The 25,391-nt window shown below is 44.6% G+C and overlaps 1 protein-coding gene across 4 annotated transcripts in view; it reads left to right on the top strand.

Annotated features, from left to right (window-relative positions):
* Positions 1-25,391, top strand: part of FRMD4B (FERM domain containing 4B) — a 145,942-nt gene that overhangs the window by 118,066 nt on the left and 2,485 nt on the right. For 3 of the 4 annotated variants that reach the window (XM_078853549.1, XM_073351065.2, XM_078853550.1), the window contains exons 12-22: positions 9,573-9,649; positions 10,865-11,003; positions 11,483-11,624; positions 12,169-12,302; positions 12,386-12,505; positions 13,881-14,109; positions 18,012-18,068; positions 19,639-19,786; positions 21,053-21,178; positions 22,214-23,019; positions 24,146-24,278. In XM_078853549.1, coding sequence (XP_078709675.1) covers positions 9,573-9,649; positions 10,865-11,003; positions 11,483-11,624; positions 12,169-12,302; positions 12,386-12,505; positions 13,881-14,109; positions 18,012-18,068; positions 19,639-19,786; positions 21,053-21,178; positions 22,214-23,019; positions 24,146-24,278 — 2,111 coding nt within the window. The remainder of the gene's footprint in view (positions 1-9,572; positions 9,650-10,864; positions 11,004-11,482; positions 11,625-12,168; positions 12,303-12,385; positions 12,506-13,880; positions 14,110-18,011; positions 18,069-19,638; positions 19,787-21,052; positions 21,179-22,213; positions 23,020-24,145; positions 24,279-25,391) is intronic. The other variant, XM_078853547.1, reaches the window with a different exon arrangement.

Genomic DNA, 25,391 nt, shown 5'->3' with positions numbered 1-25,391 from the left:
GCTGCTGCCTGAATGTGTACTTCCGGTTCCAAATGAGGTGTGTGGTTGACTGGTCAGTTCATACTCTGGTGTTCCTAACTCTGAAGTTCTACTGTATTTAACTCCTCCCCCGTTCTTATGGCACATTTCCCCCTGAGCATTTAGCCAGCTCAGAAAAGATCGGTCCTATAAACAAAGCCCCAGAGTTCAGCTCCAGATCTGAATATGAATTTTCACAAACTTTGGGACTATTTCTCATTTGTTCCCATAAATTTCCCTGAAGTAGGAGAATCAGGTTTAGATTGTAAGCTCTTTGAGGCAGAGACTGTCTTTTTGTTCTGTGTCTATACAACACTTTTGGGTCCTGCTGAATTATTGGAGCTTATCGGTGCTACTGCTATAGAAATAATACGTTCGTTTTGTGTGAACAACCTGGAGAGCCCAGCATCTGCCTGATATGGGGATTCATACAAAGGATAATCTAATGAATGGTATATTACTGTATAGGATTATTGTTTCATAATATGTCCTGATGATTCCTTGATATTTTTTGTATATACCTGGAATATGTTTGATGATTAGAAATATAGATAGTTGGGTTTGTGATGAGTGGGAGAACCACATGGTGAATTGCCTGCAGGGTGCGCAGATTGTGGATCTATTGAGACATCTAGATCAGGGGTAGGCAACCTATGGCACGCGTGCTGATTTTCAATGGCAGTCACACTGCCTGGTTCCTCGCCACCAGTCCCGGGGGCTCCGCTGCTGGCCTGGGGTACTGGCCGCCGGCCCCCTGCCAGATGGGGTTCCAGCTGCGCTCAGCCCGCTGCCGGCCCTGGGTCCCGGCCACCGGCCCAGGGGCTCTGCAGCCTCCCCCGAACTGTGTCCCACTCGGGTGCAGACAGGGGCAAGAGGGGGCACAGCTCAGCACCCCCACCTTAAAAACTGTTCCAGCACCCCTGTGCTGGGATATTTTTAAGTCCTGATTTGCTGCTTACATCACAATCACACCACGTGGAATAGCACACTGCGTTTGACATTGAGATTAGAATGTACATGCGAGAACCGGAATCAGAATTTTCTGACAGATTTCAAGATTTCCAGTGATTTTGGCCCAAAGCTTTCTTTTCTAATTAAACCTGAAAAGTTCAACGAAAGCGACTTGGATTTGTTTGTATTTCAGTGGATGCATGTTGAAGATTTCAAAATGCAGCTCATTCAGTTAAAAAGCTCAGAATTGTGGGCATCAAAGTTTGGAGATCTGCAGAGTGCACTTGAAGCTACCGAGAGAGATCGTGGGGCCTCTATTCTAACCTGCTGGACGTCCCTGCCAGTGAAATTTAACTGTTGGAAGAAAATTGCGTTTGCAATGTTTTCAGCATTTGGAGCCACATACCTGTGTGAACAGGTATTTTCACACATGAAATCTGTCCTCTGTCCCTCTCGGAGCTGGTTAACAACTGTATTTTAGTTGCTTCATCACCGTCTGCCTTGCATTTAAGTGACTATCAAATGTTGCCAAAAACAAGCTGGGGGCTGGTGTGCAGCTTAAAGTATCCAAATACATGCCAGACATTGGAAAACTCAGCAAGGAAAAGCAAGGGCAAGGATCACACTAAACTGATAAGATCTGCATTTTAGTTTCATTTTAAATGAAGCTTCTTAAACATTTTAAAAACCTTATTAACTTTACATACAACAAAAGTTTAGTTATGTATTATAGACTTCTAGAAAGAGACCTTCTAAAAACATTAAAATGTATTACTGGCACGTGAAATGTTAAATTAGAGTGAATAAATGAAGACACGGCACACCACTTCTGAAAGGTTGCCGACCCCTGGTCTAGATAGACACCTATGCAATGCTGAGGAGGAGCCGGTGGTCGTGGTACATGTAGGTACCAGTGACATAGGGAACGGTAGGAGAGAGGTCCTGGAGGCCAAATTTAGGCTGCTAGGTAAGAGATTAAAGTCCAGGACCTCCATGTTAGCATTCTCTGAAATGCTTCCAGTTCCATGTACAGGGCTAGTTAGACAGGCAGAACTGCAGGGTCTCAATGCATGGACAAGATGTGTAGGGAGGAAGGGTTTAGGTTTATTAGGAACTGGGAGCCTTTTGGGAAAGGAGGAGCCTATACAGGAAGGATGGGCTCCATCTATATCGAAACGGAACCAGAGGAGTTATTAAACTAATGGCTGGGGGACAGCTGACAGATGCAGAGGAGCACACGGCGTGCACAGAAACATTCCTTAGGGGAGGGTTTATTAAAGGGGATATTCTGTATCCTTGTAAAGAGGAGAGGATAGAAGTTGCTAAAGCACAGGTAGGCACTGAAGAGAAACAGTGAAACAAAAAAGAGTCCCATTCAGTTGCATCACATGAAGACAACAGAATACTGACAAATTTTATAAGTGCTTGTATATAAATGCAAGAAGTCAAAATACTAAGATGAGTGAACATGAGTGCCTGGTATTATGTGAAGGGGTATCCTCATTTAATACAAGAACCTGGAGTCACCCAATGAAATTAATAGGCAGCAGGTTAAAAACTAACATAAGGAAGTATTTCTTCACACAACGCACAGTCAACCTGTGGAACTGGTGACCAGGGAAGTTGTGAAGACCGAAAGTATCACCAGGTTCAAAAAAGAACTAGATACGTTCGTGGATGATAGGTCCATCAATGGCTATTAGCCAAAATGGTCAGGGATGCACCTCCGGGCATCCCTAAAGCTCCAACTGCTGGAAGCTGGGCCTCGATGACAGGGGAATAATTGCTCTGTTCTGCTCATTCCCTCTGAAGCATCTGGCACTGGCCACTTTCAGACAGGAAACAGGGCTCCTGTCTGACCCATTGGCCTGACCCAATTATGTCCAGCCTTATGTTCTTAATATTCTTATTTCTCCCACTCACTTTCAGTTAAGTGTTTTTCTTTTCTGCCTTGTAACATAGACTGATGAATTTAACCAGGTTTAGAACAATATAGAAATTCAGTTATGTTAAAAATAGACCCAACGAAATCCTTCGGATGTTGCTGTTGGTAAGTGAAGTCCTGCTTAGTGCCTATGAACAATTAGGCATTGCTAAGTAGCTTTGCATCTCTGAGGATCTTCTCATGTCTTTAACAAACCATTACAGGACCAAATTCTTCACTTAGAACCACACATATGTCTCCCATTGAGCTTAATGCAGGTCTTGAATGATCTAAGTGGATGGAGAAGAGTTTTTATAAACGCTTATTATCTCAGGTGCATGTACCTGGAGCAAGGCAATTTAAATACAGATTGCAAAATGTTTGCGAAAACATTTTAATTATTTCTAATTGGTCTTCCTGCCTTCAAAAGCCAGTATGAAGTTCCCAGATTCGTTTGCTACTCTTTCCATTTTGCTGTATGTATATTTTAGGAGAGGTGAAAATTAGGTAGGATTCAGAGTTAGGTCAGGTTTAGTGGAGAAAGGATTTATGAAGTGGGAGTTTATTAGATTATAGACCTCTGGATTTGGCCCCGATCTGGAAAAACTTATTTGTAAACCGTTCGTACAAGTCTGTTTCACTCCCTTTGATTTTTCTCCAGTACTCAGTGGCCTTTCTTTTCCTGGCCATCCCTTATGGCCTCTGTCTACTGCTTTAAAAAAAAAATGAAGAAACACTTTGATTTACTCATCAGTAATTGAAGGTAATTAGATTTTATTTGCTTATTTATTTTTGAAGTTCGTCTATATAACTATTATTTGCCCACACCTTATTCTGTGATTATGTAGACAGTCGCTAGTCTTTCTAAAAGGACAGTATGGCAGCATAATTAGCTTTATTTAAACCGTTTCAGATGAAAAGCCACTGGAAAACTGTGTGTGTGTTTTAAATATGCATACAGAAAATTTAGAGAAGTGATGGTTTTGAAGAGAAAAACCTTTACGTAGCTAAGTTCTTCTGACCCTAGGAGAGTACATTGTTTAGTCATACGAGTTATTAACTAACAGGTTATTATTTCGTAGTTGTTATTTGAAAATATAATGTGCTGTAACTACATACCATGAACCCACAGATCCCTGGTACAGCAGACTGTAGCCTTCAAAACAATCATTGATTTTTGGCATTTCTCATGTCAATAGATGCAGCATAAAGCAAGTACAGCAAAGTCATATGCAAGCATAAACTTCTCAACATATCTATTAGTGCATACTAAAGAAAGAGTCAAATGCATATAGAGTATGAACGACTAGGAACTACTGTTCTCAACAAAATATTTGCTACCTGTTTGGTCATACAGGCGCATAATAAAAATGCATATTGCTATTACAACGTACGAGTGTTAAGAGTGAGGCGCAAAAAGCAGCAAAATGACTTTGGTGCTGTATCTCCGATCCCTGATATGGAGTGCGTACTATTACTAATACACTTTTACAGTATATGCGGCAATGACTCTAGTGCAGCCAAATACTGTGTGGTATGAACTTCCTCTGTAATAGGTTTCAGAGTAGCAGCCGTGTTAGTCTGTAGTTGCAAAAAGATGAGGATGCATCCGATGAAGTGAGCTGTAGCTCACGAAAGCTTATGCTCAGATAAATTGGTTAGTCTCTAAGGTGCCACAAGTCCTCCTTTTCTTTTCACTGTAATGTTACTATAACACTGGGACTTCTCACTGAATTTCGTACTGCTGAAAGCACACGCCCTCGACACACACCGATGGCTGTATAATAAAAGCCAGTTATACTACTGCAATACTTAGAATTTTCAACTTCAAAGTACTTTATTAATTAATTAACCCTTAAACACCTTTGGGCGATAGGTACATGAAGTATTTACAGAGTGGTAAGCTGAGACACAGGTCAAGTGAATTAACACAAAACAGAAAGGGAGTCAGTAGCAGAATTAGGAGGACTAAAACTCATGAGCTCCTGGCTCACAGACTTGATGTCTAAACTGCAACTCTCTTTCTGCACTAATTAGAAGAAATGCTGTAGCTTTTAATTCCTGCATGCTGGCTGATCTTAGCACTCAATATCCAGACCATTTAAAATGAGCAAATACACTTGGAGATATGGGGGCAAGGGAAAAGGTCAAGCCCTCATGACCAACTAACAACGTAAACTGCCCATGCCATCTCTGAAATGAGCTAAATAACGAAATCCACTCCCCACGGCTGTCTCACCAGAACTCACTAGCCCTGCAATCCATTTATAAATGCTATTTCTCAGTTATGGGAAGACAGAAGAGAGTCTACCAAACTAGTAAATGGCTAAAAGTGTCTTCGTATGACACCATTTTACTTAGCAGATTGTCTTTTAATAATAAATATCAATCGGAAACCGAATTCTACAGAATGATAGGAGCAAAAATACCTTGTCCAAGTAATTTTCCCTATTGTGTAACTTACTTACATTTGTGGGCAAGATTAGTAGAGATTTGGCAAAAGATGGTTCAACATACATGGATATAGAAGAATATGACAGATCTCTAGGCTGTGAGATCTGCATATGGGACCTCCTCCCTTCCCCTGCTGCATAAAACAGGAATATCGGCCACTTCTGCAGCTCCATCCCACTCTCTGGACTTCACAGTGGCCTCTCCATAGGTCCAGATCCCATGTGCCCCCCACCAGCACTACAGAGAATCCTTGGAAAAAATAATGCGGCCCTCACCTCTGTGACCTGTTCAGCTGGGCCTCCCAGAGGCAGGTGTGACTGCAGTGGACCCATGCTGACAGGAACTGGGGTGGGGAAGTCAGGCCAGAGGAGTTATGGGGTACAGGGCCTTGTGTACATGATCTGACCTTCTGTGGATTTCTGGGGGGTCCTCTAGCTTTGGGGCACCTCCCACAGCCTTTTCCATAGTGGGGAGGAAAGGAGACAAAGCTCACCCCTTACCAGAAGGCTGTGGGGTTTCCATGAGGGGATCTCTCAGATTTTCTTCTTCAGAGCACAGCAAGGGCTGGTCTGGGCCTTGGGGCTCTAACTAGTACAGATATGCTTAACTGCACTAAGCAGAGCAGGGTTTGGCAGTCCATTCACATACCCCCCAGGACAATATTTACATTGGAGTTTTATCATGTCTGTTTGTGGGGACCAGAATCTTTTCTCTGGAGCTAAGAGTCACAGAGGTGAAGGGCTTGCACCTTAGTCACATGCCAAACCCCATCGTGTTCACATGGTTTTCTCGTAGAACAGGTTGTCTCTTGTGTCAGTCACTTCTGCTTCCCACAACCTTCAGGTATGCAGGAAGCATTCACTGTCCTTGTCAAAAAAAAAAAATGCAGGGGAAGTGATAAAGGGGACAGGATTCATCTTTAGTCAGTGATAAGCCAGAGAAGGAGGCTGTGTGTCAAAGAGCTCTTATTTCAAATATGCTGGTCGGTTTTTTCCACGGGCGGGCGTGGGACTTGAGCTGACGGGAAGTGCAGTTGGAATGTAACACAACTCTTCCTGTAGAACCTGTTACATTTCAGAGGTGAATAAGGACCGTGATAGGATTGTACATTTAAAGCTGCCACCAGTGATCCTGAATTTGAAGCCACTTCAGCTGAAATCCCCTGTGAATTCTGCAGCGTTCAGCTGTCTTAAAGCATGTCCCTCCCCTGGGAAACTTCCTCCAGTGTTCTGTGTTTAGCTATCTGTGAGGAGAGGGTGGGATTGGGGAGGCGTTGTTGCTGATATAGCTGATGATGTCAGCAATGTGTCAGCAGTGGGAGTTAAGCCTGTGAAACTAGAGTTACACCTAAGAGGCTGAAACTCAGCAGCAGAAGGAAGCGGAAAGCTGCTTGGTTGGGGCAGGATGGTGTGTTTTGTTTTTTAAACTTCGCTTTTGAAACAATTGGATTAAACACCAAACAAACGAGAAGCAAGATTGCACATTTTCTTGTGACTAGGTAAGCGTGGGGATTCAACTGCATCATTTGGAGTAGTTCTGTGTCCTGGCTATGCTTCGTAAAAATGTTGTTGGTGCAGTGTGTGACAGCACAAGGACGTTCTTCAGAGAGGAGTGGGGGCATTTGTCTGTTCCTGTATATGTGGTTTCTGGGATACCGTAAGTAACAGTGCTGCAGAGTGCAAGATGTCTCTCCGTACTGCGTTCTGGGATATTGCATTACTTGTATTCTCGGTAGAATTAATTCATTTAGAAAATCCAGCCACTTTTTTATGGCTGGGGGCTTTTTGTGTTAATTTAACACCACAATGTAGATTCCCCTTTAAGCAGCACTGTTAAAAACACAACAGTAATCTGCAAATGTAAATGATTCTTTTAAGCAAGGGTCATTTCTCATTACAGCATTTTTTTTTTAATTGAGCAGAGTTTAATGACCAGAAATACCATTCTGGCAAAGAAAAGTTGTGGCAAAACAAGATTCCATAGCGTGAAAGGTCACGAAAAGAATCGTCCCATAGGTTTCCACAAACATGTGAACTGGATTATGTTTTATTTATGATCTCGGATGTGTGCATTTAAAATTGAAGCAGGACGTAATATTTGGCTTTATGAACCTTGGCGTTACTTCATGCTGTAGCGTGTTGTGTATGTTTAACAGATGGAGTCTTACAGTGATGTGACATTTGAAATATTACCTAGAGATGACCAGTAATATTATCTGTGATGGTGAATGAAATGTTCGATTGATTGGCTAAGAAATTTAAAGCCCGGTTCTGCCTGAAAGAGTGACTTTGGAAAACTAATACTCTGGAAGGAGGTGTTTCTTGTTCATTGTGTCTGGGTGATTTTCACAGCAAAGTTGCTCAGTTTGCAAGTGAAAAGATTTCTTCCTCTTCCTGTGTGTCCCCCCTCCTCCCCTCCGTGCACACACACACATTCCTTCCCCCCCCACCCCCACCCCACCCCACACACAGCCCTGCATTCAGCCTGGGCTCTGACAGTCTTTCCATCTCGTGCATTGACTCCAGTAAGAGAGGGTCTGCAGGCTAAATTAAACCTTTGGCTACACCTGTCCCACTCCATTGTTAGATTATGCATTTAGTGACACCTGTGTAACCCCATTGGCATTAACTGGCTTTGCACAGGTGTCACTGCTGAAAATTAAAAAATCACCCCCTTCTGGAGCAAAATTCCACCACCCAGTGAAAGCTATGTTAAGAATGTGCCATGTTGGATGGGTGCAAAACCTGCTATATCATCCCCGCAGGTAATGACTGGCGTTGCTTCCAATGCAGAAGGAGTAGGGTAAGAAGATCCATAGGGAATTCCGACCCCCTGGCTGCAGATCTCAGGGCACTGGTCCAAAATGCCTCCCCGGTTATGCTGTCCTAGACTAGTGATTCCCAAACTTTTTACTAAGGCAACTGCAGTTTGTCTTTTCTGTGACCCACCCAGAGCCCAGATTTGTGGAGGGAGCAAAATCATAGGCCAGCATCTTTCTTCTCCTCCTCCTCCTCCCTCACCGCGTTGAGGGGGTACTGACCACTCTGCACCAGCACCACAGCCCTGATCCCAGCTTGGGATGGAGGGGAGGCCCACCCCCGCAACAGTGGCTCCTGTCCCTCAGGCCTGGCCTGGCTCCCCACTCTAGGTATTGTGACCTGGCACCTAGGGTCACAGCACCACTCAGGTTCGGCCCGGCAGCCGTGGCGGCGCGATGGCTGGGAGAAACCGGAGCGGTGCTGCAACCCCATGCACCAGGTCGTAAGGCCGGGGAGCGGGCAGCAGGGTCCTTCCCTGCAGGACAGGAGCCGCCGCTGGCTGGTGAACATGGGAGAGCAGGGGGCTCATTCTCCAAATCCTTGCTCCACACTAGGCCCACAACCCATTCAGAACCTTCCTGTGACCCACTGGTGGGTTGCAACCTATCATTTGGGAAATGCTGTCCTAGACAGCAGTTCTCTGGTCCCCAGCTGGTGATTACACATTTCTTGATTAGTTGTAGTATCGTAGCACCTAGGAGCCCCAGTCAGGGACCAGGATGCCATTGTGCTAGGTGCTGTAGAAACTCAGAATAAAAAATTTTCTCCGCCCCAAGGAGCTATAGGTTCAGGAAATGCTTAGAGGGTTTCCTTAGAGGAGCAAGATATTTGGAGACTCTCTTCCAGGGTGCTGTGCAGTCTCTCCACCACCCCACCCCACCCAAAAATCTCTCAAAACCCCAAACCCAGTGGTTGCATTGAGTGTGTTGCACTTAGAGCATGCCTTTTCCAAAGCTCTTGTTGCTTTGTTACTCCCCTGTGCATCCCATGACCGATTGGGGGAGCAAAGGCCAGAAAGAGAAGAATGCATTATTTTACCTCACTTCTGGCGTGCAACGATTTATATTAGCTTCTTCATTTAATCAGAGTAAAAAGTACTGTAGCTCTCCTCCCGAGACAGAAAGTTTGATTAGATGCAAACAGTTAGCCGCAAGATGAAATGTGTTATTGGCAAAGGCAGCTGCTTGCACAATTCAGATTTGCAATGCACTGTTTATAGCAAATATTGTAAGTTCTCTTTATGGGTCTTCTTTATCTTATAACCAGTGACTTTTGGCACAGTTAGTCTTTAGATATAGCATGAGCTCCCCTGGGTTTAGTTGGAATGAATAATATGATGGAAGAAAGAGAGCAGTGATTCTTGGGGTGACTGTGTTTTGTTTCTTTCTCTCTCCTAATACTCATAGTTATTTCAATGGAAACAGCTGGAAAATCTGTATTTCCGTGAAAAGAAATTTGCTGTGGAAGTTCACGATCCGCACAGGTGAGACCAGAATGGTTGTAACAGAAAACCTTTAGACATTGGACAGGTAATCCTGGTGTTGACCAAGTTCTCCTTTCATTGAGCTGCAGAGAACTAGGATTGTGACATAACATTTTGATCTTCCTCTTTGCTTTGAGTTATGGGGCCCAGTCCTCAGGTCCAGGGCAGCAGAATGGGGCTGCGTGGGCCACGGATCTGGTCTGTGGTTTCTAGTAATTAATGATAAAAAATAGATTCCTGGTAAGGCACAGAAAGGGCCACAGGGCTGATCTGTAATGTGGGGTGAAATTTTGAGGTGTATTTATAATGCTGCTCAGTTTCTCATATTTGTTTCAAATTGCATATGGGCAGTTCCCAGGCGCTGTCATACTTTCAGCGGACCTGGTTCTGGTAAGCGCATTGCAGTACCTGCAGAGGACAAGTTTTCCTCCTGATTTAGCTCCCCTCACAACCCAGGGAGCGGCAGCTCTGTAGGCCCATGGTAGCTGGAGGCCCATGGTCACGGGGACTGCGGGGCCAATAGGACAGGGGACATGACTCCCATAAGTTCATGGACATCTCTGGCCCGACAGTGACTTCACCTTTTTAGCCCACAGCCAGTTCATGGGGGTGGGAGGAAGTGCCCAGTCAGAACATGGGATCACAGTAATGCTGCCCTTCCGTGCACTTGTTTAACAGTCACTTCCATAAAGGACCAGAATTTGCCCTGAAGAAATCCCCCTTCTTTCCGGTTCCATCTTCCTTCTGCCCTCTCTCCCCAGCCACACCACTTTCTCCATCAATGCTGCTTGCACCCAGCAATCTGCTTCCAGCCCCCTTCATCTCCCTTCCATAATTGAAGTGTGAAGAGCTTTGGGATACCCCTTCGTCCCCCCTGGCACATCCCACACGCAAAAATCCCTCTGCATTCCATTCTCTATTGTAGATTTATAACATGTCCATCCCTTTGCTTCTGATCTCAGCTGCAGGAGCAGCAGCCCACTCCCTTTTAGCTCACTGTGTTGTAAAAAGGAGAGGTTTTATGGCTGTGATTCAGTTCTGTAATAAACAGGGAAAGCATAGCAGCAGCAGAAATGATGAGGAAGGATTTTTCTTCAGTAAAGGACGTAGCTCACAGGCTGCGTATTGGGTCTTGCCTGGTTCAGAAAAAGGCAGCTCATATTTTAAACCTAAAAGGAACCAGCCTCAGATTGCATTTCTTTTACCCCCCTTTAGAATTTCAGTGTCCAGAAGGACCTTTGGACAGAGCGGACTTGTAGTGCAAACCTGGTATGCAAACACTTCCCTGATCAAATCCATCTGGGTAATGGCAATCAGTCAGCACCAGTTTTACTTGGACAGAAAACAAAGCAAAGTAAGTTACCAGACATGTTACCATAAGCAAAAATTTCACCTCCCATACTTGTACCTACTTCAATCTCCATTGTTCTAGAGATAGGCTACGAATTGGCTTTGTAGCTGTTCTGCGATCTGTTAGATCAAATAACAATGCGATAGCTACATTATCCTGCCTCCAGTTAAGAGCTGTGGAAATGAAATCACAAAATGGGGGAATTATCCCAGCTGGATGTTTAATCTACCCTGTGTCTGGCCTCTTTCTCATGTTCATTTTGAACAGGATACCAGTAATAAAGGGGTTTTCCTTATGGAGATAACTGGACTGTGGGGGAAATGCCAAGCAATGGAAAGCAAAGTGTAAAATCCCACAGGGGGGGTGTTGCATGAGCTCTTAATTTACTACGGAGAAGTGTGAAATGTCATCTCTATGACCCTTTGTTCTGAAGCTAGTTAAAGGTAACTTGATGATGCAGGAGTGTGTTTTAACTCTTTCAGGCAAAAATTCCCTCAGCCAGAAGTTTGGATGATGTTGCAATGGACCTGACTGAGATGGGGACACAAAAGGTTTCAAAACTCGTGACTTCGGAGGCAAAGAATCAGCTTATTATGGCCAGCAACGGCAGTTTAATCTCTTCAGGTAACATTTTTGCTTCAAGCCAACTGCAGGTTCTGTCAATAAATTGTGAGGCCTATGTGCAATAAATGATGCCATTTATTCGTAGCTGTGGTGAAGTAGATGTCAACATAGGTCAGATTATAAAGATTTGATTTTATAAGTATAACATACCAATTTTTCTGTAAATAAGTGAAGAGACAAAAGTGCATTCTAGATAGCTTGGCGTCTGTGTAATATATATTTATCCCATACGTAATGTTGATACCTGTCTACTGAACCTGCAGACCCATAGCATTCACTACAATCCAGGTGCATCTAAGAGTGTGGTCCTTGCGTCTGCTAGGCATATGTACTCAGTCACGTGTGAGAGAGAGAGAGAGAGAGAGGACAGCAGCTAGGGTTATCGGAAATTGGACCTCAGGCTCCCACTGAACTGCAGTGGGATTTGGTGCTTTAACTTCCTTAGGCAGCTTTGAGAAATCAAGATTGGGCCCTTTGTCCTAGGCCAAGGAAGGAAATGGGTCTACCCCCGTAAATCCGCATTAAAGGTAACTCATTGCTTCAGGGTCTCAAGATTCTGAGGTCAGCGAAGAGCAAAAGAAGGAGAAAATTACAGAACTAAAGAAGAAAGAAAAACTGCTGCAAGAAAAACTGCTGCAGAAAGTCGAGGAGCTGAAGAAAATCTGCTTGCGCGAAGCGGTGAGGACTGTTCTTAAATTCCAGAGGGGGGCTGGCACACCTCCCGCTCAGGTTAATAACCCAGCGTCCTTTCCATTCCGCAGGAGCTGACTGGCAAAATGCCACAGGAGTATCCACTGAGTGTGGGAGAGAAACCTCCTCAGGTCAGAAGGCGTGTAGGCACAACATTCAAATTGGATGATAACCTGCTTCCCAGCGAGGAGGTAGGCACAGCAACTTCAGGCAGCTTACTAACCTTAGGGCAGCCAAAGCCCAGACTCAAACAGCGTCTAATACTCCGGCTCTTGCCAGTAGTGATTGTTGGTTTTATGTTCCTGATGTGTCGGTTCAGGTAGCAAGCATTCAGGATCGGCTGTTGTAAGTTACCCCTATTTGCAACCAGGCAGGGGTTGGCATGTGCGTGTGCCTATGTCTGCTCTAAAACCGAGGGTAAAACTATCCAGTTCCACAGGTAGGGTCCCATCCTGCTGCCCTTATTGAAGCCAAGCTCTTACTGACTTCAAAGGGAGTCTGGCTAAAGACAGCAAACTCCCCTAGGGCTTGACCATGCACAGTTGACATCAGTGGAAATTTTACCATAGAATTCGGTGAGAGCAGGTTCCATCCTTTAGTGCCTAGACATCACCCAGCACTATAATTCTGTGCTCTCAAGTTCTGAATTAGACAGTGGTTGAGACTTTGAATCGTAATACACATATTGGGTTTGACACACTTCTGCAGCTGCTTGGGGCTGTAAATTGCACCCTTCACTGGCAGTAGGGGTCACTGTGCCAGTGAGTGGGGATTCGCCTGCGTAGCAGGGCACAGATTCCACCCAGGGAGAGCTTTATACTGTTCATGGACCTCAGTAAAGAGCTATGCAGGCAGAGGCTGCTTTGAGGGATGCGCTGAACACTCACAAGACTTCTTGCAGTCTCTGGGCACACCATCTCCATCCACTCTTTTCTGGGCTGTGCTGGCTGGCTTCGTTTTCTTAATGGAATGTGGGATTGTGAGCACTTTGTACCCAGGTGTCCCAGGAGCTCTGTGCTCTGGACGAAAATGCTGGCGTAACCCAAAGCTGCAACAAACTTACTTTGCGTAAGTGCTAAATCCTTTTGAAGCAAAACCCTTCTGACAGCATGCAGAAGCACTGCGTAGCACTTCTGTCACCCAAACAGTAATTAATTAAGTTTCTGACGCCCTGTAAGGTAGCTGTGATTATATGACAGTGAAGCAGAGAGAGATTCCAAGCTGATATTTGCAAACTTTGACTTCAGTCGAATCAGCTAGTGCTGGACACCACTGAACATGAGTTCGCTTGTTTAGGTATCTTGACAGGGAGCTAGATGTCTTAACTTTAGGCACCTAGGTTAAAAAGTTTTGTAACCGTCCCAAGGACACACAGTGAGTTCAGTGGAGTTAAGGAATAGAACGTAGGGGTCTCTTAAGCACTAGACCGTAACCATATACTCTTTTTTGGGGATATTTCTGTGTTTTCACTTAAGGTTTCATTTTGTACACTGAATTTTATTTACTTGTACTTCGACCTGCAGTATCATATAACAACAAAGAGCTAATGTGTTCATGAATCTGCAGGACCCCGCTTTGCAAAGCTTGGAGCGCAATTTCCTCATACAGCAAAAGATGGTGGAAGCTGCGAAGAAACTTGCCAGTGAGCCAGACATGTGCAAAAATTTGAAGAAGAAAAGAAAACAAGATTACACTGCTGCCATGAAAAAGCTTCAAGAGATTGAAAATTCCATAAATGAATACAGGATCAAATGTGGCAAAAAACCAACGCAGAAATCAACCCTTATTTTGCCAGGTAAACACCAAGAATCCCCACGTTTCTGTTGAGGGTGATAGAGAATGTTCTTCAGTTCAGTTACAAGTTTTGTTTATAGATTTGGTTTGGTTTTTTTTCCATGGCACTTGCATGGAAAAGGAAGATGTAATTAATGCCTGATATGCATGAAACATTGTTCCTGTGCCATACATAAGCTGTGGGTAGAACAGATCATAGGAGAGGCTAGGCACATGTGCAGACATGTTCTGACATCAGACCAAAGGATTGCAGTACGCAGAAGGGCTGGCGGCATCTTCAGCCGAAACTGGTGTGGTACCTCATTCTGTAGCATATTAGATGCTCTCTTATTTCTGAAATAAGCTTCAAGGATCACTCAGCTGTTCCAATGCCTCCTTATAATTCTCATCCCCTTGTTTTTATTTTACTGTGACAGTAGAAAGGAAAGTGGATGAATATTTCTACAGGATGATAGCAAATACTGGGAAAAGTATTAGCAGGGAGCAAAGAATATATGTCTTGATTCGACATTATTAACTCCCCATAAGACAACAACAAAGCTGGGGTGTTCTCAACGTGCATTGTTGCAGACAGCTCCATAAGCCAGGCGTTTAACTTCTTAACCCTAGCAATGTGACAAGTATGTGTGTATAGCAGCAATCCCTTTGCAAAGAACGACTGTAAGGGAAATGGAGGTGTCACTGCCTTCTCCATGCTGAAAGTAAGGCATGATTTAATTCTAGCCCCTTTTTGTGTGAGGTCAGTAATTAATACAGTAGGCTGAATTGAGGGAAGTTTTTTGGAATTGCAAAAACCTATGTATATTTTGCAGTCTTTGAGTTTTCTAGGCTGATAAATGGCTTTCTGACACATCTTCCGGCTCCTTGACCTGGGAACATCAGTATATATGAGACTCTTAATGTTTGATCAGTTGCTTTTTGCACATTCTGCTGAGCCCGGGCAAAAGCTGTTCCATGAGATGTATTTTTCTCCTGGAAGCAGCAAGGTAGAGAAGGAGGGTGTACTTTTTCTGTAGTGTATTTATATTGTATTCCGCTGATCCCTATGCAGGATGTCAGTATCGTGTCCAATGTACCTCTTCATTTCTGGAATAAGAACCCTTAACAGCCTATATTCTCCCCTTTAAATATTGCAACATAAGGGAGTCTACATATGGCCTAGATTTTCTGCCAGGGTAACTGCTGTTGTGTCCCCTTTGGTTTCAGAATTCACTTGGAATTTTTTTCAGCAAGTGGTACAGCAAGGCTGTTTATCATTGCTGATTGACTGGAGGATGTTAGCCGGACTAACAGCCAGATTGTAGTGGACAGGGTGAAGGTAGTATCTCCTTTTCCACCCTTGTGCTTACCAATGTAGGCAGTAGTTTTGGAAGTACTTACACATGTAGAACAAGTAACATACTGGGCTAACGAGGCAGGAAGTCCCCGAGGTGCTAGTAAGTAGCGTGACCATCATGGTACACCATCTGTGCATAACTCCTGCTGCTTACTACATGGGGCATGTTGGCACCATTGTGTAAAATGGGGAATTTAGAGTTTAGATACAAATCCATAAGAACGGCCATACTGAGTCAGACCAAAGGTCCATCTAGCCCAGTATCCTGTCTTCCGACAGTGCTGGTGCTTCAGAGGGAATGAACAGAACAGGTAAACATCAAGTGATCCATCCCCTGTCCTCCATTCCCAGCTTCTGGCAATCCTTTGGTTCTCACTCATAAAAATACACACTTACTCCATCATTTCACAACAGCTGGCAACTGACGTCACTGAGAGTTTTGCTTGAGCAAGGACTGCAAGATTTGGCCCATAGGTAAATAAGCTGCACTCCAAACCAGTACCTCAGAAGCAGTACGTGTTGAGGAATGATGCTTGGCTGCTTGGAGTTTGGAAAGAGCAGAACCATCATTTATGGTAGATCTGCCCAATCGTCTGCAACTGATCTGCAAGCAACCATTTGATCATCCCTGGCCACCCTCATTCGGAAATAATCACTCCCACGCTTTGTGTGCATGGTTTCCGAAAGCTGAAGATTAGTCTTTTGGTGAGGAGTGTGGCAATGAGTCAGTCGCAGCTGTGAATTTTAGGAACGGTTTGTTGGAAATGATGTATTCAATAGCAGCCTCAGTCTGTCGGATCAGCCCTGCGCTGTTCTCAGTCCAGTCCTCTGGGGATGGGAGATTAAACAGGTCCTTGACTTTCATAGTCGTCATTCCAGGCCGTGCCACTTGTCATGGGCCACTCACTCACACACACGCCCCGGCTGCAGAGGGCTCTGGCTGTGCTGTTTCCACATGGTACAGCATCTGACATTTGTGCGGCAGATGGTGCGTGTGGCTGAGCAGCATATATTGGCTGGATTCATGTGTTTAAAAGCACTGGGGTGAGGGGAGGGGTTAAGGTACAGTGCTGGACAGCTGACTTGCTTAGCACTCTTCCTAGTGAACTAGTTAAAGAGAGTGGAAATGACGTGTCCCTATGGAGAGCTTTACTCTTTGCTTGTGTCGATCTGGGTGTTTTGCTAGTGTCACCTGTGCAGACTGTCCTTACCGGTACCCTGTTTCCAGAATCAGTATCTCCCTTGCCACTTTCTCCTGCGGCGTCTCCTTTCGTCCAGCACCCAGGTGCTGGAACTAGGGGTGCTACCGTACCCCCTGGCTTCAGATGGTTTCCATCAAATACAAGGTTTACAGTTTGGTTCAATGGCTCTCCATACCCCCACTATACAAATTGTTCCAGCACTCCTGCCAGCACCCTTCCAGACTGAACTTTCTCTTTTTTTAGTTTTCTTCCCTGACTCTGCACCACTTCCCGTATCGTGGGAGATTTCTGGGACTGGAGGCAGGGACCAGAATCAAACAGATTCGGATATTTGTAATGTTGAATGCTTCTATGTACACTAGTGAGCTGCCCATTCATTGTTATCTCAGCAGTATGGTTTTGCCTTTCATGAAGCCGGATCTTGATATCTTTCCTCTTTGTTGACTCTGCTTTTACACAGCCGAAGTCAGTTGAATGAACCCTGAATAAGAACCATAGGAGTTTGTCCAGAGTTTATTATGGTTACAGAGGAAGGAAGTGGGGGCACGACAGTGTTCTTTCTAGACAGTACTGTAGTCCTCTCTGCGTAGCTCTTCACGGGCTGCTCTTTGTGAACCTCCGGCATACCAGGCATGAGAACAAACTTGTGCATCTTATGTTTATGATGACTGGGCTGAAGCAACAGCTGTGCTGTGGCAGTAACCAACTGCCCTGGCTGTCACCAGCAGCTTCTGTTACGGACATTCTCCCCTTGTGTTTAAGGATCAGCGACAGATTCCTTACCAATTGGTAACCCATAGCATCAAGTGGAAAGATGAGACTCCTCTGGTGTATGCAATAGAGCATTATGAATAAATACAAAATGCGTTTTTAAAAAAATCACCGTGACCAGGACCAGATTCAACTCTGTTAACACTGGTGTAAATTTCAAGTGATACCATTGAAAACAATGGAATTAGTCTCGATTTACATCAGCGTAAGTGAGAGCAGAATTTGTCTAAGGGTAAAATTTTCAAAAGCCCCAAAGTCCATTTTCAAAAGTAATCTCAGGCCATAATATCAAAGGTATTTGGTGCCTAGTGGGATTTTTTCAAAAGTTCCTAAACTGGTTAGGTGCCTGAAGCCCACTGGTGTTGAAAATTCTACCCCAAGTGTTGTCATATTTGGTAGCTTATTAAATTACAATGTAAACAAATAAGGTAGGAGTGCCGTGCAAAATAGGATGATCAGATTGTGAAAGGCTACATACGCATCACATGATACTGCAGTTCATGTCCATCTGGCTCTGTAGCTTATTTTAAAATAGAGTATGTAGAAACCTCTGTAGAGAATCCTGTATCTCAAATCCTTTATTTTCATTTACAGATGATACAATCCCATCTGAGAGTAGCTCTTTGTCTGATACAACAATTTATGACGATGGTATGTCACTTACGCTTTTCTGTTTATGAAGTATCAAGTATATCATACCCTTCCTAAACCATAATGTAACTTTTTGAGTATCTTATTCTGACTTACATCTACATCTTTGATGCCTCTATTTAAATCTTAATTCATTTGCTAAACCTTTTAGTGAGCAATGATTTTATACAAGAGAAGCTTAATCAGAAGCTGTTCTTTGAAACCATGTATTTGTCAAAAGCATGAGCTCTTCTGCTGGTGACTGAGTTTTCTTTGTAGATGATTGTTGTTTTAATGGAATAGCTCTTCTGATTAACCTTCAGAAATACACGCATCACTCTTGTATGAACAGTCAATTCCAGCCGGTAGTAACTGGCAGGAGAGGGCACTTCCGGATGGCGAATGACAGGCTGGAGGAATCTGGCCAGTTAAGCCAGCCAATCGTAAGCTGACAGGAAATGCCTGACCCAGATGTCATCATAGCAGTTTTAAATCATTAAAATATTAAAGCATGCAGAGAAACTAATGACCTGTTTGCGTGTTAAATGGTGGTCTGCATCTTGCCAGGGATATGGTGTTCTGTTTTAGTGTACTTGATTTTTTTCCCCCCTAGCAGTTAACATTAGATCAGTCACCATCTGGAAAAGACTTGGCTTGACATTCCTTTAGATTTGTCATCATCATTTGGGAACAAATATTATCCAGACCATGATTCACTGCTTAGTGTGGGCTTGATTCTGATCTCACCCAGCTTTGTGCTCACACCTTGACTCTTAAATTGAGTTACACCTGATTCTCATGGGTGGGAGTGATATCCGAATCAGGGCTTCAGTGTATCCGTGTGTTCACCAAGTGTTTGATCCTACAGCTGTTCCAGTCAATGGAAGCTTGGTCGTTGACTTCGGTGGGCAGAGGATCAAGCCCTAACAGAAGTGAGATCAAAATCAAGCCCTGAGTCTTCACAGTTGCTTCCAACTAAAACCACTTATCCCTGTTTTTTTCCTCGCTACAGATAATTAAAGTTGGTCCTTCATAGTGGAAAATATTTTAATGAAACTTTTATTTCAAAATAACTTCTTAAAGAATCATTTTAAAGTACTAAAGCTAGGGACTGATGCTCCCACATCTGACCTGAGCAGAGAGGAGAAAACTGAAGGGTGGGGCATGGAAAGTGTGGGGAGGGGGAATCCGTTCCGCTCCGTGCCTTCCCGCCATCTCCGCAGAAGCCAGTGCATGACTGCTTAACTGTGGGAGCCCATGAGCAATCGCTTTCCCCAAGAAGTTTCCTTCGTGACCTGGCAGAGCTCCAGACAGGAATTAATATTGCTAAAATCAGTATTACCTGCCACTCCACGGTGTCCCCTGGGAGTTCAGTGCAGGCAAGACTCCTGGGACAGGAGAAGCTCCTGAGGGGTGAGAGCATCCTCTCCTGGTCCCCACAGAGGAGAGCATGTGCTAGCTGAACCTCAGAGAGTTTCCAGCACCCTTGGTCCCCCTGCGTCAGAGGGTAGAACGCAGCCGTAATTTTTTCATAAGTGTGTAAATGTGTCTAAGATTTTGCTAATAAAAACATCACATTTCTTTCCAACAGCCAATGATTCCCTTACAGTGGCAGGGCAGGGAACGAGTTCCGGGCAGCTGTCTCCAAGAATCCTTCCGCCAAAGTCCCTTGGCGTAGAGAGAATCCATCTTAGAAAGTCCTCCATCAACGAACAGCTCCTGGAAAACAGACATTCTAGGTACTATTATGGCCATATTGTTGGTGTGAGCCTGGTTTTATATCTGTTGTAACAAATACCGTAGTGTAAATTGCTGGTATCGGTGGATCTTCCCATTACACTCCTGTCTGACACGTTAGGAAACAGAATGGACTTCTCCGCTGTGCTTGCGATTAAATTTGTTGCTTAAATACGATAATCATGTTAACATAAGTTAGGCTGAATGTTAACGGTAAAAGTATGATGAATCTCAATTGGGGCAACTGGTAAAAGGGATAGAGATTTAACGGCAAGTGTTGCACGCAAGAACTTTTTATTGCCACCAGCCCTTTCATCCTTTGGCTCCTTTTGTGTGGCTTGTTTCCCCTATTTTTTTAAATCATTTATTGTTTCCCTGAGGTTGATGTTGGAATCATTTCAGCTAGAGGAGAACCCTGTGCATCCATCCTGATCATGTGAAAATTCTAGCCAGGGCACTGTTGCTAGCAAAGTTGCAAATTTCAAACACAGCTAGGTATGTAGCTTCCGGAGATGGGCGAGAGAGTAACTGTGATCTCAGCCTGCTACCAAGCAGAGGGCCAGAGCCACTTGGATGCTGAGCTCTCTCGGCTCCCAGTGACATCAGTGAGAACTGAGAAATCTGAACTCTACAGGATCAGGCCTATGGGGCTCATAGCCATGAGTTAACTTGCTGACTGTCCTATTAGGGCCGAATCCAATGCACCTTGTACTCAGCTCAGGGATTCCCATTGACTTTAATGAGCTATGGATCAGGAACCACGCCTGACAGTAAGTGCTTGCAGGATCAGGCTCTATGAATATATGTGTAAAAAAACCCCATTGGACAGTGCTGGGCTACTGACTTTTGATCAGTGCTCCCCTGGAATTTAAGCAGAATACTCTGTCACCTCAAACTTGTATACAGAATTATAATTAGTTTAATGTCTATAACTTTGAACAGTGCAGTTACGCTATTCCTTTGCTTCTCAGCGTCCTTTTCTGTTTTTTATGCTCTGCATCTCTGTCCCTTGGCAGCAGCTATTCCTACAAGTCATCCTGTGGTGACCTTCCTTGCTGTGTTAACCTCTTGAACCAGAGGGGTTTGAACTCCTAGCTGTCACAACAGTAACCACTGGTAGCAGACGCTGCCATGCTGACCTCTGCTTTCTCTACCCTCGTCTATCTTTTCCTTTGGATCAATATGCAAGTAATGTCAATGCAGTTGTCTTTTGCATTTTATTGAAGATATTTTGGTGATGGCCACATGCTGGATTCTTCTGTTTATAGTCACAGGGACCCTCTATCAACACACGGTAGTCCTTACCGAATTCTGGAACGACAGCCCTATGGAGGGAGAAGCATGCCTACAACACCAGTGCTCACACGCAATGCCTACAGTAGCAGCCATTTACAGTAAGCTGAGTTCATTAAATCAATGGGAAGTAACGTGTATCTTGTGCAGAAAAGTAAAATCAACAGTGTAAGAGGGTAGAGAAATAGGATCCTTTTGTGCGTGTCCTTTGCCAAGATTGAGGCAGGGTTGTCAGCCTTTGATTTTTCACATGGATAATTGTACATCAGTCATCGCTGGCATGTGCAGCTCTGCACCAGCTTTTCAACATGCAAATGATGGACTTTCCATGCTGTAGATTTCCAGAGGACAGCGTGTACAGACTTGTGCATGCAAACTTAGAGATGGGATTGAAGCCGTTTGGGAAATGTTACCCATGTGGGAAGGGAGGGCTATATAAATAGATAACGCTATGATCGTCCTGGTTTTCTAAGCATCCAGACTTCAGGTGTTTTACATTTCAACTACGCAGTATTGCTTGTTTCAGAAAGGTAACTATAAAATTTTTAAGACACTTCTAGCCAGCATTATTTTTATCATTGTATATTTGTGGATATTAAATGTAAAGACTAAGCAGTGGGTGAGATCCACTTGTAACTCATTACCAGAATATGACCTTGTTAGTCTCACTTTGGTCACAGTTTTGAACCATCTGTTGCTGCATGAGCTTAGTGCTGCTGCAAAGGTCAAATCTTTACGCCAAGTTCCCTTCACTGTCATCCAGTTCTTTTCGCCAGAGAAAATAAAAAGCTGATTTTGAGGCCAGGCCCAGGCATTCCAAGCTGCTGGGGAAGGTGCTGCATGTTCTAAAGGGGATCTTTATCTTCCCTGTCCCTGACTAAAGGATCTGGATTATTGTAAACTTGGTTGAAAGCTTTTTACCTTGTTCTGCTATATCACTGACAACAAGAAAGGATTTGCCCTGGTAGATATGGCAGGTGACTTAGGAATAGTCCACCTAGGACTTTGCAGCACCTGCCAAAACCTGAACCTGCACTTAGCTTGGAAAGAATTCTTTGTTTTGCCACACGCTAACTCTCAAATGCTTCATGTCTACATACGACTTCTGCATCCAACCTAATTTTCTGCCATTTCAGGCCGGATATTTCCCCAGAGCACTGCATACAGCGCAGTGGGAGTCTGGAATCCCAAACCCCTTTGCTGTCGGAGACGGCCGGTGAAAAGCCTGTGTTCTCCTTCTCGAAATCCCAGCGAAGCAGCAGCACTGAAATACTAGACGATGGATCGTCCTACACCAGCCAGTCAAGTGCAGAGTATTCCTGCGTGACGCCTAACCCCAACCCGTATTACACCACTCAGACACTTGACAACCGCATGAGAGGCCGAAGGAGGTCTAAAAAACAAAACATTTCTGCTGCCAATTCAGGAAGCATGCCAAATCTTGCCCAGAAAGACTCACGGACTGGGGTCTACCAAAAGAGTCAGGAGCAGCCTGCCTCTAGTTACTATGTTTCTGGCTATTCACCTTACACTGAATGTGACGTTTATTACAATGGGGGATATGTTTACGAGAATGACACAGAGGGACAGTATAGCGTCAACCCTTCCTATCGCTCATCGGTGCACTGTGGGTACGACCATTATCGGGAACTCAGGTCCTACCACGAAGGGGAGATGGAAAGAGTACCACACAATCCATATGCAACTTTGAGACTTCCAAGGAAGCAAGTTGCTAAAACGCAGCATATAACCAAAAACATTCACAAGGCCTTAGTTGCAGAGCATCTCCGTGGTTGGTACCAACGTGCCTCCGGTCAAAAGGACCAGGGTCAGAGTCTGCAGGCAGGCTTTGACTCTGACCGGGGATCCCAAAGAAGTCTGGGCTTTGCAGGGCTGCAAGTACCATGCTCTCCTAGCAGCCGGGCTTCTTCTTTCTCTTCAGGTAACAGATGATTTGTAATGTGCTAAATATTGTATATGTCCCTTCGGAGGGTCACATCCTCTCCTCATTAATACACTTGCAAACCCACTGAAATCCATGAAGGAAACGAAGCTGCCTGAGCGTAACCGAGGGCAGAATTTCATCCAACAAAACTAAAATGCAGAATAACTAAATATGAATCTTTGTATGATAATTGAATGATGCAGGTGGCACAGGCCCTATCAGTAGGGATAGGTACATGCTCCAATCTTACCTGTATGCACCTTGACCTGCTTCAGACTGCAAGGTTTTTCCCAGAAGCACTGCCGATGGGAAAAGCACTTAGTTGTCCAGGATGCTGTGTCAGTGTCCGTCATTCAGCGTTTTCAAAGGCTGGGGTGTAATTCCTGGGAGCACCACTTTTCTGCAAATCCCACCAGGAACGGACACCACCAACATAGTGGTACCTTTAAAAACGGGTACACGCCCCATGTTCTGTAAATACAAGTGGTAGACATACCCCGGATGCCATTCAGAAGAATGCTACAGTAATAGGACCTAGTCATTTGCAGTTGCTCACTGAGTCATGCGTGGAACACTGCTGTGAGGCAGGGAAGTATCGTTCCTGTTTTATAGCCATTGCAGATGGTGCCTGGCCCCAGGTCAGCAGGTGCATCGCCCTAGGCTGCAGAGGTAGTCCGGGTCTAAGGTGGGGCTAGTAGGCTGGGGGTCCAGATTCCATGTCCCGTTTTCACATGGCTGAGTCATTTGCCCTTTATGCAAAAATAAAAATCTGAAGAAACCACACCGGCACGGTGGGGTCCAAGTAGCCACGTTCACCCCATACACAGCACATGCCAAGCCTAGTTCAGCATACACGCTGCTGCTCTGGCTGGTTTCTAAAGCACAGAATACAGTGACTCTGACTGGGAGGCCCATAAACTCTTTTTTTTATGGGGAGACCATCCGATTCCTCTACCCTACATGCACCATGCCCCGCTCTCCAAAGTACATGTAAAGACAGATGTGTTCAGCGTCTGTGTCCTACAGCAACCTGCAGAGATTGTTAATGAAAAACATCTCGCTTCGTTCAGTTCTCTGAGCTGCTGAAAAATCTAATGTGCTGTCATTGTTTTTACCATTCTAGCGTCTTCTGCAAACACTTCTGGAAACTGGCGGAACCAGATTGCTCTAGGGCTTTCCGATTATGATACAATGTCTCATTCCTCTTATACCAGCTGTTATGGGAATGTTTATGGCAACCTTCCACTGCAGAGCAGGTGAGCAAAGTGCAGTAAGACTTGCTGCCCGGTCCTCTGTACTGTGTAAGCTTTTAAAACTTATCTAGGTAGCAATCAGGTATCAGGGAGACAACTCCTAAACCAAGAGCAGTTATAAAACCAGCTTACTGAGAGCAGATCTGCTCCACACAGTACAGCTTCAGCTGACTCGAGCGAGAGTATTCCTGCGTTTCCTTCTATCTGTCCTCAGGTAATGTTTTACTTTATTGATCATACTGATATGGCGTCTTTTATCCAAGGATCGTAAATGAATAACACTAGACCAGACCATCAGCTGGTGTTAAGGGGCAGAGTTCTGCTCTAGCCAGTGGAGCTAAATTGATATACACCAGCTGAGATTCTGGCCTGTTCATTAAGTTATCTGCACAGTAGGCCTGGGAGGGAGAGCGGTATAATTGTGTCTATTTTAATGATGGGAAAACAGGCACAGAGAAGAGTTAAGGGCTCGGTTGTACCTGTCAACATGAGGGTGTGGAAGGATGGGACAAGGTGCAAATAGCATGCCCCCTTAAATCTCTCTGCAGGGGCGGGGCACGTCATGGACTTTGCCCTGCCCTGAGAGCAGTGATTATCAGGCCAGCCTTGTTCATGCACTAGCCTCTCCAGAGAGCATAACTGTGACCTTGTCCCACCCTCCCTCAACAGAGCAGAGCCTAGAGAAAGAATCGTATTCTGCCCCCTGTTAGTGGCCCGGCAGCCATGTTCGCCCTTCACTCCTGGAGCCTCCTGAGGAGGAGGCTGTTTCTCTACAAGATTAATGGTTAAACCCCCTGACTGGACATGGCTACAAAGACAGCTGCCTAGCGAGTGCAGAGTGGGCTTTGCACAAGTTATGCCTCTTACTCCCTTTCACGGACATAGGCACTGGCTACTCTGGGTTCACGTTTACTCTGTGAAGGGGTGTAACAGTCCCGCATTTCGCTCTAGTGCTGCAAACAGATATTCATGTGACTCTTCTGCTTCCTGTTTTCTGTCTCCTTCCTCCTCCACTTTCTAACTCCACCTGTTATCAGTCAGAACAAAGGTCTTCTGTCCAGGAGAATGATTGTGCCTGCAGAAATGAGATCATTTTTAAATACCCTTATGCTAACT

Source organism: Lepidochelys kempii, chromosome 7, assembly GCF_965140285.1.
Source record: "Lepidochelys kempii isolate rLepKem1 chromosome 7, rLepKem1.hap1, whole genome shotgun sequence".
Taxonomy (NCBI): domain Eukaryota; kingdom Metazoa; phylum Chordata; order Testudines; family Cheloniidae; genus Lepidochelys; species Lepidochelys kempii.
The sequence above is the reverse complement of the archived record's forward strand: the minus strand, read 5'-3'. Positions and strand labels throughout refer to the sequence as shown.